Source organism: Dreissena polymorpha, chromosome 14 (genome assembly GCF_020536995.1).
Source record: "Dreissena polymorpha isolate Duluth1 chromosome 14, UMN_Dpol_1.0, whole genome shotgun sequence".
NCBI lineage: Eukaryota > Metazoa > Mollusca > Bivalvia > Myida > Dreissenidae > Dreissena > Dreissena polymorpha.
This window is the reverse complement of record NC_068368.1, coordinates 59,527,647-59,545,094: the sequence shown is the minus strand read 5'-3', so window position 1 is coordinate 59,545,094 and position 17,448 is coordinate 59,527,647. Positions and strand designations below refer to the sequence as shown.

The window sequence follows — 17,448 nt, the reverse complement described above, 5'->3', positions numbered from 1 at the left end:
AACTGGCCCTAAGTGCTTCCCTGCACAGCGGTTTACGATAGGGCAACACATTAAAATCCATTTTATAAAAGCGTACGAGACACTTCATTCTCAGGTGATAACAGAACAAGAGCACCACACATGCCAATAGCGCCCCCCTACAGAGTGGGTTAAGATGAAAAGTCCCCTATTCGTATAATTTTCCTTTAACGGCTATAAGCGTATCCAACAAATCAAGAACGAAACTGCATATTACATATTTTGAATATTTATTTTAATATTTATATTATGAAAAAGTTTCAGCTTAAACTAATGTCGATTGTAAACTCATATATCTACGCTACACTAAAATTGTATACACATACAATAACTACCATCCCTATTTTCCTATATATTAATACAAAACATAATAACAAAGCATTTAATTTAGCAATATAAAAGTGAAACAAATTCATGATAAATAAAGATGATAAAATTTTCACAAGCCATATTTACTACCTTGCAAATATGTCAAAAATAATCTGAAGTGTACAATTAAAAAATCCTGTAAAATGAACATTGTTCAGAAACCTGATTTTTACATCACATGTAAACGCCACAAAAATACTTAAATAGTAAAATTCCTTTTCAAAATTAAAAAATCACTAAAAACAATTTTAATTTTCTACACAAATCTACAACTAATCCTATTTCGGCTTTCAATCAATGTATTTTTTTACTTTTGCATAGTTTGCTTTTTTGTTTTCATTTACCACACTGTCACAATATACGGTTTCGAATGGTAAATTTGAGATGTTAGCATTAAACATCTTATTATAACTTATGCATTATTGTAACTTATGCAGAAATGTTCATCAGATACAATATTTTTGCATTCAACCCTAAACATATTTGCATGTTATCATAAACCATGCAAACATATTTTTTTACAAGAATATACCATCGCCATTGGGAACGTATTTTTAACATGTTATGGGTCTATTTTCATATAATAAAGTTATATACTGTGGGAATACTAACAAACTTGTGTGCATGACTATTTCTTGCTACAATATGAACATTTACATTAGTAAGAACATAGAACAAATATCACAGATAGGATCTTAAACATACTCTTTTTCAAAATTACATTTTTCTGATAGTAAAACAAAATATCCAATCATCAAAAAATTCATTTCCAGTAAACTGAAATTTTCCACTTAATTACACTGGCATGTCGCATAGGACAAGAGATTCATGACACAAATGACACTAAGACACTAAATATCATAGACAGGTCCATAATCATACTTTGATCATTGGTAAATTATATTTATGTCAAGGTAAAAAATAAAGTACTGTATCAAAGGTCAACAACGTCAGGGTCAAGGTAAAACTAGGTCAAAGTTCATCATCTGAGCCTTCTTTGTCCTCCACCTTCCATGGATGCTTTGGAAACAGATCAGTTGCTGAAAAAAACACAACAAAACAAAGATGAGTGTATCGCAACAGGTGTGATAAAACATATAAATTCAACAAAAAAGGTACAAATATTATATTATATATATTTGTCTATTTGCATTCTATTAGTCCATTTTTTCAAATATGCATGCTATAATTCCTGATTTTTAATTATTATAAAAAAATACTTTTACAGAAAAATAAAGTGATCAGCCTGATTGATTGAAACAAGTGTGTTTCACTTTCTAGGTCCATTATATTCAAGAAACCTTTCATACATTTAACAAAGCTAAAAGATATAAGAATATTCCTTAAAATGTACCATTTTAAAAATTTAAAAATCAGGAATTTTAGGACGACCATTCACAAACCCTGAGGAATTGTTCTTGAGTATATTTCATAGCTGTGTTCTTCAATCTAAAAAAGTATAAGTGAATATGTACTGCAGGGCTCCCCAAGGCTTTAAATTTTCTCAAGCCAAATTAAGTGAAGGAGATAGAAATCAAACTCACTTTGGCTGGTTTTGGGAGTTTTATGAAGGAAAAGTTGTAGCCAAATACAATTTTCATTAGCCAAATTTGCTAATTTGTAGCAATTAGCTAATTTTTCCATTGGAAGCGCAAGCCCTGGTATAGGGGTCGATTTCCATAAACATCTTAAGTCATTTCTTAAATAATTTCACTTAAGTTCAAAATTACAATGTTTTGTATTTCTTTACTAAATAAGGAAACACATTTTTTGGTATTCCTAAAATAACATTGGCATAATGATGTTATTTAAATATATATATTGATGCCGACCTATTGCAATATGAAATGAAACACTTATGAACATTTCCCAATTTAAGGATAAGAATAAAATTTAACTTAAGATGCTTCTGGAATGCTACCCTTGGTGTCAGAAACAATATAAATTGAGCGGCGTTCTTGGATAACTGGGTATAATGCATGTGCATAAAGAGTTGTCACGGATAAGCTTGTGCAGTTTGCACAAACAAATCAGGGATGACACTTTCTGCCTAGACTGGATTTTCGTTTAGAAGAGATTTCCTTTACATGAAAAATTCCATAAAAGCAGAAAGAGTGGTCCCTGATTAGCCTGTGCTGATTGCACAGGCATATCTGGGATGACAGTTTAATAACTTCCAAAAAGAGGCTTAATTGTTCAGTTACATACTTGGGGGGTCCCGAGGTGTCCGTGCAGAGATTGGTTTGTTCTTTGGTGGCCTGAGGTATGTTGTTGGGTGTACAGGGGCGGGTCTAGTCACACCCTTCAAGGCTTCTGGTGGCAGGGTAATGGCAGCGTTGAGTCCATCCCAATCATTTAGTGCATCGTTCACTGGGGACGTGATTATTTTCTGCAGAAAAGATAATTATACTATGTTTAATGCAAAATTAAGGTTGCTTAAATTTGAAAATAAACAATTGACTGACATCTGAAGAGTAGCAATAAAATAGTTTGCAGTGCCATTCAGCCTGTCCAAGATAGTTTCAACAAGGCTCTTAAATAAAACGGTCGGGATTATGCAAACATGTGCTGTTATTAACCACTCATGGAAAGATCGTTACGTATGTTCCTCACCTCTATCCATCAATAGCCAGTGGTCAATTACTGGAGATACTTAGAATAAGCAGCAATCATTCATGATACAATTGAAGAAACCAACTATACTGTGTTAAGTTGACCTATATGTTCCAGTTTTTCAAAGCATCATGAAAGGCATAAAAAACTTTTGCAACATACAATAGATACAAACCCAAAATATCTACTGTCATGCCACATTCAAAATTAATTTCAAAAATGTTTTCTATATATAGAGAACTTCTGTTTGGGAAAGAACTTGACCTTTGAACTCAAGTGTGACATTGACCTTGAACATACTAGTAGCAGGCTGGTTCTTGCACACAACACGAAGTCTGAGGCTGGTAAATAACTGTGCCAAGTATTTTATTATTGTCCAATTTGGACTCCCAGGAGGTTTTCTGCTATGTAAAAAACGCTCTAAAACGGACCCGATCCCAAAGCAAACGGACTTTATCTTAAACCGAAATTGTAACAAGAGCTGTCAGAGGACAGCGCGCTCGACTATTTGAGTGCTTGACAGTATAACGTAAGCCATCATGGGGAAATTGTTCATATTCAAAAATTTATTAGACGATCTTCCAAAAATAAAAAAGAAAAAAAAAAAAAATTGGGGGAGGGGTAGGGGGGGGGGGGGGGGGAGGGGGGTAGGGGTAGGTGAGAGGGGGGGTGTGGTAATTTATAAGATGATGTCTAAAAAAATATATAAAAATTGGGGGGTGGGGGGGTAGGGGGATGGGGGGGGGGGTGAGAGGGGGGTATAATGTGGGGTGTGGTAATTTATTAGATGATGTTTAAAAAAAAAAAAAATTGGGGGGGGGGTGGGGGGGGGGTAGGGGGGTGGGGGTGAGAGGGGGGTATAATGTGGGGTTTGGTAATTTATTAGACGATGTTTAAACAACAAATTATTTTTTTTGGGGGGGGTGGGGGGTAGGGGGGGGGGGGCAGGGGGGGTGAGAGGGGGGTAAAATGTGGGGTGTGGTAATTTATTAGACGATGTTTAAAAAAAAAAAAACAATTGGGGGGGGGGGGGGTTGAGGTTGGGGGGGGGGGGGGAGGGATTCTGGTAGGGGCGTGGGGTATTGTTTGGGTGGAATCCATTGTGGTATTCAGGTTAGTGTTGTTTTGTCAAAGTAATAATAAAATGTGATCATAAATAAAGAAGTTATGGCAATTTAAGCAAAAGGTTCAATTATCTAAGTGTAAAAGGGGCCATAATAATGTCAAAATGCTTGATACAGTGGTCTGCTCTTGTTTATAGGTTGGGGTCATGTTGGTAAACAAGTATGCAACATATAAAAGCAATATGTCAAAGGATATAGGAAATATTTGGGGCAGTACGCAAACTTTAACATAGATTTATCAATAATATGCATATTCTAAGTATAAAAGGGGCAATAATTATGACAAAATGCTTGATAGAGTTGTTTGCTCTTGTTTATAGGTTGGGGTGATGTTGGTAAACAAGTATGCAAAATATAAAAGCAATATGTCAAGGGACAATGAAAATAAATGGGGTAATAAAACTTTAACATTTGCTGCATATTCTAAGTGGAAAAGGGGCCATAATTATGAAAAAATGCTTGATAGAGTTGTCTGCTCTTGTTTATAATTTGGGGTCATGTTGGTTAACAAGTATGCAAAATATGAAAGCAATATATCAAGGGAGAAAGAAAATATTTGGGGTAGTACGAAAACTTTAACATTTGCACGCAGATGCTAACGCCGACGCCGGGGTGAGTAGGATAGCTCCACTATATATATTTCATATATAATAGTCGAGTTAAAAACAATTCCCAATTTCTTTTTTATAGAAAGAAGTTTCTAATGATTATTATATCTCAATATTATTTAATACAAATCCTAAAAGTATATAACTATAATTTATATGATTTTTCCACAAAAAGGGCCAGGAAAAGTCCTTATGTGTCAATATTTGTTTATAAAAAAAATCCAAATTTGGTCCATTTTTTCCATAAAAAAATTCCGAATTTAACATTTATCAATATAAAAAAATCCCAATTTGACCAGACTCCTTTTCCCAAAATGGCTTGAAAAAACCCTGACTTGGAAGTTAAGACTAGGCACACAAGCTGAGGATAGACAAACCAACTCACAAAATTACCAATTAACAAACAGCTACTCATCAATATGCCTCCCCATCACAAGGTGGGGTAAACATACCATCTTTACCATGATAACGTGCAACCATGTATTACATACACCCAATTTTATTTAAATGCCAAACATGGCTTCTATTATGGATATTAAGAGTAGTTTTGTATCAATGTAAAACACTCTACAACTTCTTCAATTGAGATTTGGGGTTCAATACCACGAGTAATACATGGTAAAGTACAATAATAATGCAGTTATTTTTTTTGCTTTATATTTTACAGCCTGTGCCTTTTTTAATGGGAAAAAACGCAATAGACCATGAAATTGGGAAAAATTACACATTATTAATATAATTACAAATAATTTACCAATTGATTATAAGTGCATATTGAATTGCTTTCTAAAATATATTTTTTCAAGTGCTGGGGAATTATATGCTGTATAATTTACTCAATAAACAAATTAATAAATTTATTGGAAAACTTTGGCATATTTTGGGGGAAATTTTGGTAACATTTTAGGGAAAATTTGGAAACAACCTTTATTTCACTTTTTGAAATCAGGAAATAACCAGTAAAAGGATGTAATTTGGGTGCATATTCTAGTCATACTGGGAGTCTAGCTAACACTTACAGTGTATGACTGAGAGCGTCGGATCTCTGAGTTGTGTATGTTTTGTCCAGTCTTCACTTTACTGCGAGTGTTTCTGCTAATTTCCCTGCCCTCCGGTGCGTAGGACTTCTTTTTGCGTCTGTAGTATAGGAGACAGAGATGTTTAACAGAAAACATTATGAGCCTTTTCTGAGAAAACAGGGCTTAAAGCACGTGTGTTAAGTGCTGTCCCAGATTAGCCTATGCAGTATGCACAGGCTAATCTTGGATGACACTTTCCGCATAAACTGGTTTTTCCTGCTAAGAAGAGGCTTCATTGAAACAAAAACTGCACAGGCTAATCTGGGACAACTATTAAGACACTTGCATTAAGTGTTTCCTCGGAGCACTGCTCATAAAGATATTTGTAGAAAGTGTGCTTATCTTCTTGCCTCTTCTTCAGTCCGTTGTTAATGAGATTTAAAACACTTAATCCTTAGAACTATAATTCTAATAACGTTTCAAAATGTTCTACCATAGGTCTATGTTCTATAGCCATCTAAGATAATTTTTATTAAAGCTTGCAAATGTGCCATAAAATATTTAAAACAAGATGTGTTTGTGAAACATTATGTCCCCCCGCCTTATATTTGACCTTTGACCTTGACCTTGAAGGGTGACCTTGACCTTTCACCACTCAAAATGTGCAGCTCCATGAGATTCACATGCATGCCAAATATCATGTTGCTATCTTCAATATTGCAAAAGTTATGGCCAATGTTAAAGTTTGACGCAAACCAAGAAACAAACCAACAAACCAACAGACAGGGCAAAAACAATATGTCCCCCAGTATAGACTGGGGGACATAAAAACGATTCATTATCTAATCTTTTCGAACATGAGCTCCACGGTCAGAGACTGATGCGCCCCCAAACAGGGCCTTAACACAGTGACCTTGACCTTTGAACTAGTCAAAGACCAATGCATATGTGAAGTATCAAGCCAATCAGTCAATTCGTTGACGAGTTATTGATCGGAAACATTTTCGGACCTTGACCTTTGACCTAGTGACCCCAATTTCAATAGGGGTCGACTTCTGTCTAAGGCCAATGCACATGTGAAGTATCAAGCAAATCGGTCATTTTGTTTACAACTTATTGATCCGACGATTTTCACACTTATTGTAACCTTGACCTTTGACCTATAACCTATAACCCAAATTTCAATAGGGGTAACCTACTGTCCAAGGAATTGCACAGGTGAAGTATCAATACAATCAGTCAATTAGTTGATGAGTTATTGATTGGAAACGACTTTAACACATATTGTGATAGTGACCTTGATCTTATGACCCCAATTTCAATGGGGTCATTTACTGTCCAAGGCCAAATCACATGTCAAGTATCAAGCCAATCGGTCCATTTGTTGACAAGTTTTTGATTGGAAACTAACTGGTTTACTGACAGATAGACCCACCAACAGACTGACATGCAGCAAAACAATATAACCCCTCTTCTTCAAAGGGGGGCATAATTTAAAATAATACTTTTCACAGTTACTGAGAATTGGTGAATACCCATAATACCAAATGTCATATCAATAATTATAAATTAATTAAAATGTTTAAAGCACACCTAAATTAGTCCTACGCTCGTTCTTTTTTGTTGCAACACATTATATCATCACTTACAAGAAATGTGTTTGTCAGAAACACTATGTCCCCTTCTGCGCCGCTTTTAATTTTTCTTTTTTTTTACCTTTGACCTTGAAGGATGACCTTGACCTTTCACCACTCAAAATGTGTTTGTCAGAAACCCTATGTCCCCTTATGCGCCGCTTTGATATTTTTATATATTTTTTTTTTGACCCTTGACCTTGAATTATGACCTTGACCTTTCACCACTCAAAATGTGCAGCTCCATGAGATACACATGCATGCCAAATATCAAGTTGCTATCTTCAATATTGCAAAAGTTATGGCAAATGTTCAAGTTGGAGCAAACAAACACACAAACCAACCAACCAACCAACAGACAGGGCAAAAACAATATGTCCCCCACTATAAGTGGTGGGGGACATAAAAAGGAAGATAATACAGATTTTCACAAATAAATATATCAATTGCCTCCCTTTTCAGTGATGATATTAGTACACAAACGTATGTTCCAGTACATTGAGCAAGTTTGATACAAGTTTTTATCTCATAAAAATACTTAGTTATACTATAATGTAGATAAACACAGTCAATAGACTTATTGTGACATTTACTAGATTTTGGAAAAGGCCTTTAGTTTAAATATTTTTATTTAAGCTTGATTGCATCAAAAGCCTTATACTTATGTAACGCTCTAGATTCTACTTCCTCTCCTGGGTAGAACCAGTACTTGGTGTCTTTAAGAAAGATTGGAGGTAAACACAAACAGTGGGGACCAAACCCCATGACCTCTTACAAAACGGAAACCATATCCACTAGGTCATGGCAATAATTAATTGACAACTCGTCAGCTGTCAAACTCACGTAATAATCAATCATATTTTGTTTATTGCTGCCACATGGTCCGACAAACAAAGACTGTCTTAGTAATGGAATAAGCGTTTTATGAAAACACAACTTAGTGGGCGGAGCGATCGCGTATTTGGCGACTGGTCAATTGAGGGTACAAAACAAACTGACCCATTTTAAATAATTTAAAAATCCCACACCACTTCAACTGACTAAGCCGATTAATCTACCATAGGTAGATAAACAGGGTCAGAGTTATTTATGTCTACCACATTGATGGGATTTTTCAAAGATATTGAAAGATTGGAAAATGGATGATATATGGGACATGCCATTACTTAATAAAACAAGAAAAATGTGTTTGTCAGAAACACTATGTCCCCTTCTGCGCCGCTTTGAATTTTTTTTTTGACCTTTGACCTTGAAGGATGACCTTGACCTTTCACTACTTAAAATGTGCGGCTCCATGAGATACACATGCATGCCAAATATCAAGTTGGTATCTTCAATATTGCTAAAGAATTCATAAAATGAGCCATTTTGGCCACATATACTTGACCTCTGACCTTGAAGGATGACCTTGACCTTTCACCACTCAAAATGTGCGGCTCCATGAGATACACATGCATGCCAAATATCAAGTTGGTATCTTCAATATTGCCAAAGTATTCATAAAATGAGCGATTTTGGCCACATCTATTTGACCTCTGACCTTGAAGGATGACCTTGACCTTTCACCACTCAAAATGTGCAGCTCCATGAGATACACATGCATGCCAAATATCAAGTTGGTATCTTCAATATTGCAAAAGTATTCATAAAATGAGCAATTTTGGCCACATATATTTGACCTCTGACCTTGAAGGATGACCTTGACCTTTCACCACTCAAAATGTGCAGCTCCATGAGATACACATGCATGCCAAATATCAAGTTGCTATCTTGAATATTGAAAAAGTTATTGCAAATGTTAAAGTTGGAGCAAACAGACCAACAACAGACCAACGTACAGACCAACAGACAGGGCAAAAACAGTATGTCCCCCACTATAGTTGGTGGGGGACATAAAAAAAATCAGGATTTGCTTGTTGAAACAACAGAATATTACATTACCAAGATAATCAAATAAACGATTACAAGAATCAATAGAAGTATTCTTGTGCTAACTTTTATTTACAACAAAAGAAGTTCCTTACAAGGCCTTCACGTCTTGAACCACATCGTCGTTCTCCAGGTAATTGAACCTCCATGTGTCCTTGGGCTCAGGATCAGATCCTCGCCAGGGCGTGGTTTTCTTGTCCTTGTCCTTGGCAGACTTTGGTGGCCGTCTTGACTCTATCTTCGTGAAGTCTAGTTTAGTGGCTTTCTGTAGATTATGAAATAGTGGGTTTTAATGGGACAGTATCACAGAATAAATTTTGCGTTTCAAATGGACAGTGACACAGCAGAAAACATTGTATATTTTAATGGGACAGTGTCATGAAAAAGAATGTCTGTTTTAATGGGACAGTTTCAAGGAAAAGATTGCGTATTTCAATAGGACAGTTTTACTGATAGCAGCTTAAAAACTTATTCTGTGTGTTTTTTTCACAATTTTGGGAATGGGGCCGGTTCACTTTGGATTCGGAAATATCGAGTCCTTTTGACTGAAATAGGGAAATAAATGTTGTTGATTTTATGTTTACAAATACTTTAAAATTGATATTAAAAGCGATTAAAATATGATATTTTCTAAGGTTCAACTTATTGACATGGATTTGGAGATAATTTACATGTCTAGACATATTAAAAAATTTTTTTTTTGGAAATCTTCGATTGGGAATTTTTAGGTTCCATTTGGTAAAAAATAGATATATGTACTTTTTTTTCATTGGGGATGGGTGCCCCTACTAGCACTCTAATTTGAACGAAAAAAAACAACACTGTAATATTATATTTACCTTTGGGAACATGATCTGGAGCGTCCTGATGTTCTCAATGTAATTTCGCTTCCACACGCCGGTCTCGTACTGGCCAGGCATTATGGGAAGGTTCCAGCCAAGCTTCACGCACTTAGGCATCCAGAGTTGGTCCAGCTCTGTTACGTACTTCCAATACCAGCAAACCTGCACAGACAACAAAGCGTCAAAGAGAAGTATTATCTATCTGCAGCCACATCAATCAGATTACAACCTGATATAAGCTACTCCTATAGCATCCAGAGTTGGTCCAGCTCTGTACCAGCAAACCTGCACAGAAAACAAAGCTTCACAAAGAATTGTTATCTATCTGCAACAAAGCTTCACAGAGAATTGTTATCTATCTGCAACAAAGCATCACAGAGAATTGTTATCTATCTGCAACAAAGCATCACAGAGAATTGTTATCTATCTGCAACAAAGCATCACAGAGAATTGTTATCTATCTGCAACAAAGCATCACAGAGAATTGTTATCTATCTGCAACAAAGCATCACAGAGAATTGTTATCTATCTGCAACAAAGCATCAAAAAGAATTGTTATCTATCTGCAACAAAGAATCACAGAGAATTGTTATCTATCTGCAACAAAGCATCACGGAGAATTGTTATCTATCTGCAACAAAGCTTCACAGAGAATTTTTATCTATCTGCAACAAAGCATCACAGAGAATTGTTATCTATCTGCAACAAAGCATCACAGAGAATTGTTATCTATCTGCAACAAAGTGTTACAGAGAATTGGAGAATTGTAATGTATCTGCAGCCACATCAATCAGATTGCAATCTTTTATAGGCTACTCCTGTATACTGTAAAATCATTTTATTCCTGGGACATTAATCATTGTTGATTTGGTATTTCGCCCAATCCACAAATTTAAAACAAATTGGAAAATGACCGACAAATTCCTTTCCTTTTAATTTTCACAAATCAGAAATCCACAAATGTTTGTGTCCACGAAAAGTAATGTTTTGAAAAACAATTTAACTTCTTGCCAAAAAATATAAATGATTTTACAGTATTTGAGGTCGGTTCACAAGGACCTCTTAAATCAGGAATCTATATTTTCAAGTAGCATTGGAAGCTGTACATCTGTCAAATTCATATTTACCACTAGCTATTCACTTAACTATGCGCTATTCACTTAACTATGCATCAACATGTTGCATGAAAACTTATTAACAATAGCAGCCCAAAAATCTACATGAAACTTACTTTTAATGTTCAATCCATATTTTTAAACCAATGAACTTTTCACATTTTATGTACAGTCTGTCAAATTGCCCAGTGTATGCTGTGAAATTTTGAAAAATATGTGCTTTTCTTGTTCAGTACGAATTAATAACGTTATTATACAGTAGACTCTCTGAAAACCGGACGGTATGGGGACCGGCCTGATCGTCCGGTTTTCAGAGAGTTCCGGTTTACCAAGAGTATGCATATTGGCGAAATATACATTGTTTGCATTGTGTACAAAATCATATAAGAATAAAACAAACCAAGTACATTTACATGTACCATGTGATAACTGTACTCATGTAAGGTTTATGTTTAAAGCATTCTTCAAAAAATGTGTTTTTATTCGATTAATAGCAAAAAACATTCCATACCGTCTTGTTTTGATTAATCCCAAAGTGAGTGTGGTGCTTTATACATGTACATACGTCATATAGGCGAGTGAGTCGTGTTCGAGTTCGCTATAAATAGCTCTGAATAATTAAACCTCAAAGACAATTTTGACGAATAACGATTTGAGAAGACTTGTAGATTTGAGACTATTAATGCTGAAGATTCGTTTGAAATTAAGAAAAGGCAATGAATGAATTTGCAGACAGATGGATGGATATTTAACGGTCATATTTCTCATAGCTTTATCTGACAAACAACCATTTAAGCGTTAAAAACATGGCTATAAGATCTTTTAAACTACCCGAGAAGATCACAAGAAAGTGATCGTCGCAACTGCATGCATTAATTTTTTAATTAAATTGTTTATCACAAGCTTAATAAAACGATCGAGTCAATCACTTTTTGGTGTTACCGCATGTCTATTATAGACATTCACAGTTTGTTTTACATTATTTAATCGGACTTCTTTAGCGCGGTAACAACTTGACACCTTAATCGTATGTTTAATCCGATTATCGATGATTGCGCGAGCAAAATGTGTGACACCGCACGCACTGTGCTGACTAGGTATTGTAATTTTCACACCTCGGGCATCTTGAGAATTTGGACCGTCCGGTGTACTCAATGTATTTTACGTTGAAAATGACCAAATTCACGGAGATATCCGTTCGGTTTCCGGTTTTGAGAGAGTTCGGTTTATTCAACATTTTTTAACAAAGAAATAGAAGGAGAAAATACGGGACTGGCCCGACCGTTCGGGATCGGGAGAGTTCCGGTATTCAGAGAGTCCGGTATTGGCAGAGTCTACTGTATTCACTTTACTATATCACTTTGCAGTATGAAGGAATATATCAAGAAATTCATACTTTGCTACAGGAATTTGGCATTTAATGTTTGGAAGTAGTGTGGATTGTGTCCCATATAAAAATATCTGTCATGAAGGTGCCATCATGTAAAGGTGACCATTTTTGGAGAAAAAATAAGTTATTATAAATACATACCTCTGAATGAGAAGGCATATAAGCACTTATTGATAAATTATTGAACAAAACTAAATGTATATTTATTTTTTATTCTAAAATGCTCAAGAGTTGTGTGTACTGTCAAAACTTCTAAGTCTTAGAGCGAAACTTCCAAAGGCACAGGTCATGAAGCCCACACTTCCAGTGTCCAAAAGTTAATGCATTTCTGAGCCCATGTTTTGCGTTGAGGTAAAGCTAAATAGGTTAAAACTTAATTATAAATACACCACTTTACCTGAGAGCTACGGCACAAACTTCTGGGGTCCAGAAATGAAAAGATATATATACAGATGACCCTCGGCAAGTGGCGTGTGAAATCCCTTTTCAGTGGGGGAATGTGCTCTTTTACAAAATCCCTGATGAACGCTTTTTCTTTCATCTTTGACTTCCCTATTACATCTTCCAGAACTTGTTTTCTTTGCTCATGAGTCCACTTTTCAAACTGAAAGAGAAAAAGGTTAGATTGCAACAATAAAATTACCTATAAATGGCCCACTGTTGTTGGTTCATTCAGATTCATGGATAATTTCCCATGCATTTTGTATTATAATGTATGGCTACACAAACGACAATTCCAATGTAACAAACATGACTACAAGTACCAGAACAAGTACGCCAGTCCTTATTTGTATTTAACCCATTTATGCCTAGCGTCTAGGAAAAAGGACTTGGCAAACAGCGTAGACCCAGATGAGACGCCGCATGATGCGGCGTCTCATCTGGGTCTGCGCTGTTTGCTTGAAGGAATTTCTGTAAGAAAAATTCTAAATATAGAAATAAATATACTAGACATCCCACATTTTGGAAATAAATTGATCCAATTTAGAAGGCTGGGAGAGTCCACTAGGCATAAATGGGTTAATTCATTTCTCAACTTCTTTACTGGAATCTGTACATGACCAATAGGGAAAACTATATTGGAAATTTTATCAATTTCTGCAAAAACTGACTCGAAAAATAAGAAACAAATTTATGTGTATTCATAAAAGTATGCATCATGCCATAGTGTGCCGTACATTGAACATCTGGTATTGGGTCCCTTCTAAACACGATATATATAAGGCTTATATAACGAGATTGCCTTCAAAGCAATTTTTTAACCAATGTGAATAATAAGGGTAACAATGGACCTTGGTCTGGTGCTGAGTCTGAACCAAGGAACACTAAATCTTCACCAGTTAACAGACTTGACTTGTTTTGACCCTCACACAATCAGTACACTTACCCATTTGTTTATCAGCACTTTTCTTTCTTCAAAAATCTGTAAAACATATTTAGTAAAAACATGTAATAAGATAATATGTCATTAAAAATGCATGCCCAATAGTACATTACATTCACATAGAAATCCAATTTAAATTAACTTTTAATTTGTATTTGGTTTGTTTTGTTTCATTATTGTTTTAAATTTAATGCTGTAAGATAATTAAAATTCAATGATACTGAAAATATTTTCATATGCAAAACGGAAATTCAATATATATCTCAAAAGTTTGCTATAAAAAAGAACCTCTCAGAACAGTATTTTTAATAAAAATCAAATGACATGCCATTACAGAGCTCCAGATAAGGATTTGTGAAAGTAGTAACGGTACTGCCACTGACAGAAAGAAAAAGAGTAACGCTTAAAATCAATTAGTACCTGTACTACCATATCCAAAAATACAGGTAGTACTGTACTACCAGTGTTCTTGGATATTGAAGGGTCAGCGATTTTCCTTGTCCAATTGGGAAAAGTACCCGTACCGGTCCGATTGGGAAAAATTGAGTCGTGAAAACCTCAAAATTGGGAAAAATCGAGTCGTGAAATCCTGAAATTGGGAAAATCGCGTCGTGAAGTTTGGGTCTTATTGAATACATCATACAGTTCATACTTAATTGAACATACCCATTTAAATAATCATTTGCAGGCATGCCTTAATGACCATTAAGTTATAAAGTTTATATAAATAACAAAATATTATAAAGAACACACCAAATCAATTACTAGTTGTTTTAATCTCTTTTAAAGCAATGTCTCTCTCTTTCATTTTGTGAAATTTCAACAATCTTTGATGTTTAATCATCACTCAGTTGCTTGCATCCCTCCCTGCACGCATCATTATTGCTGTCAATGTGTCCTGTGATTGATGGTTCCGATTGGTTTTTTGGCATAATATTTGCTATTATGACTCATTTCAAACTACGATAAGGTTACAAACCGACGTAAAACAGTACGCTGGCTGCCTGGCAAAAGAACCGGAAACAGTAACAACTCTATTGATTGAATGCGCTGAATAATAAAACCCGAAATTAATCGAGCGCGTGGTTACACACAACTATACGATTTTCTTTGTTCGCTCGCCGAAAGTTGGTTTTTTTACGAAACTTTCTATCGTTTTGAGAAAAAATTCGGACGCTGATTGGGATTTTTCCAGATGCCGATTGGGAATTTGGGAATTTTCGCTCGATTGGGAAAGTACCGTTTTGGGAATTTGGGAATTTTCGTTCGATTGGGAAAGTACCGTTTACCGGTACTTTATAAAGAAGGAGGAAAATCGCTGAGGGTGTATAACTGACTTTACAGAAACATTTGCAGCAATTATAATAAATATATGTAGCTTCTTAAACAGTGACTGTATTAGGTTTTCCATTCTGAATTATGATGCAAATACAACTACACATTAAAACTAATGACTAATACTATTTCTTCATTTTTCTTGACAAGAAAACACAAGCCAACTAGTAAGCTAAGTAAATGAACACTTATTTCACTGTCTCATCCGTTTCCCATTATGTTTTCTAACGTTTTAAGCCACCGATGCAATCAAATCGTTTAATATCAGGGCGACAATGTCTTTTTCTGGGTTTACAGATTTAATGTCTGGATGGTTAGACGACACCGTATGTAGTCATTATATGACAACAAAGTGTTGTTTTGAACCGCTTTTGGTTAAGCCAGCATTCCATTACGCGCAGACATATTGTTTTTGACGGATTTACAAGGTACAGGAAATCACGCGACAGAATAGACAATAATATATGAACCCAGTCTACAACTTTTCGGTAATTTAAATTAACGAAAAGCGCCGTTAGGTTATAGACCAACAAATCACGCCGCGCTGACGTATCGGTACGGCCAGATTTTTTTTGGAAATGCGTAAAATGGATATTAATGTCGTAATTGTACGCCCAGTTTATAAAAATAAATGCGTAAATTTTTTGGAAATGCTTAAAATGGATATTAATGTCGTAATTGTACGTCCAGTTTATAAAAATAAATGCGTAAATCTTCATGAAAAAGGCGTATTTACGGCTGTACGGCCATTATCTGGAGCTCTGCCATTATGACTATCACTATCAGACATGACTGGACTGGACACCTGTTTTCGAACAAATTACCTGATTATTTGTCTCTTCATTGCAAAGTGGTGTCCACGTGCTTTTTGTTCTATTTTTCGCTATCATTGACATTGTTAAGAATCTGAAATATTGATTTAAACTATTGATAATTATCCGATTTCGAACAGAATGCGTTTTGTTTTCTTTCCGATTAGCTACCGTCCGCCATTTTGATGCGTGTTTTCGTTGCCTATTACGGAAATTGACGGAATTTACCGATCATGATACGTCGAAACAAATACGTCAATAAAGATATTTTGCAGGATTTATCACATCATTAGACTAAAAATATATATTTGTAGGTAAAAATGAACCCATATGAAACGTTTTTATTGAAAATAGTAGAAATAACTGAATATATGTATAAGATTAACTGCATATAGCTACAAGTCTTTATACATTAACGACTCAGGGGCATTCGGGACAAATGCTTTACATGAATGATCATAATTGACAATCAATTAAACGATTCGTTTAAAGAGCATGCTATCAGAGACGTAGATAATCTACGTCTCTGATGCTATTTACTTTCATAATATTTCAAATTATCCCATTTAATGAATTATTTCATTTAAAATAGACCCACAGGGGCACCTTAAACAAACTGATTTTGACAACAATAATAATAGCGTAATTGTTCAAGTCGCTCAATGGAATAAGAAAATGGCTTATGCGTTCTGGGATAAAAATAGGTATGTAATATTTGCCCTTTTCTGTCCTTTTTAAGTTTACTAATTGAGGTTATTATTTTAAGTATTTTATTTAGCCATATCGACAAAATAATAATTTTGTATTGCTTACCGGTATTTCCCTTGTATCATGGTCTGCGTTTAAAAAATACATGCCTCAACAAAACAATAATAAGCATTATTAAACAAATACAAAACACGCATAAATCAAACTTAGGACACTGCTTGGGAAAGTTCAAGATTGCCTTTCCTTTTTCTTATATCAATTTGTATATATGACCTCACCTTGTGATAATTACAGTGCATGAATGTTGGAACTATTGAGTTGTGTATTAATGTATTTCCCTTGAGACACGTGCCCTTTATATAATTTTCAATGAATTCTGTGTTTTTTACACGATTTAGTGATTTCAATTTATAAAATGTTAATAATTCTTTCCATTTCTTCTTAACATCAAAAGCATGTATTATTTAGTTAATGTTACATATACGATCCCATGAGATGTCTCAAATAATGTTTAAACTGATATTGAACTAAGTTAGCAATCGTATACA

General features: G+C 35.0%; 1 protein-coding gene across 1 annotated transcript; it reads right to left on the bottom strand.

Moving 5' to 3' along the window:
* Positions 1–279: 279 nt before the first annotated feature.
* On the bottom strand, positions 280–16,390 carry LOC127858463 (F-box only protein 16-like). The gene is made up of 8 exons (XM_052395644.1): positions 16,205–16,390; positions 14,049–14,084; positions 13,059–13,265; positions 10,154–10,318; positions 9,410–9,579; positions 5,752–5,869; positions 2,596–2,776; positions 280–1,427 (listed from the first exon to the last, which is right to left on the bottom strand). The coding sequence occupies exons 1-8, from the start codon at positions 16,274–16,276 to the stop codon at positions 1,360–1,362; spliced, it is 1,017 nt and encodes a 338-aa protein (XP_052251604.1). The 5' UTR covers positions 16,277–16,390; the 3' UTR covers positions 280–1,359.
* Positions 16,391–17,448: the final 1,058 nt, after the last annotated feature.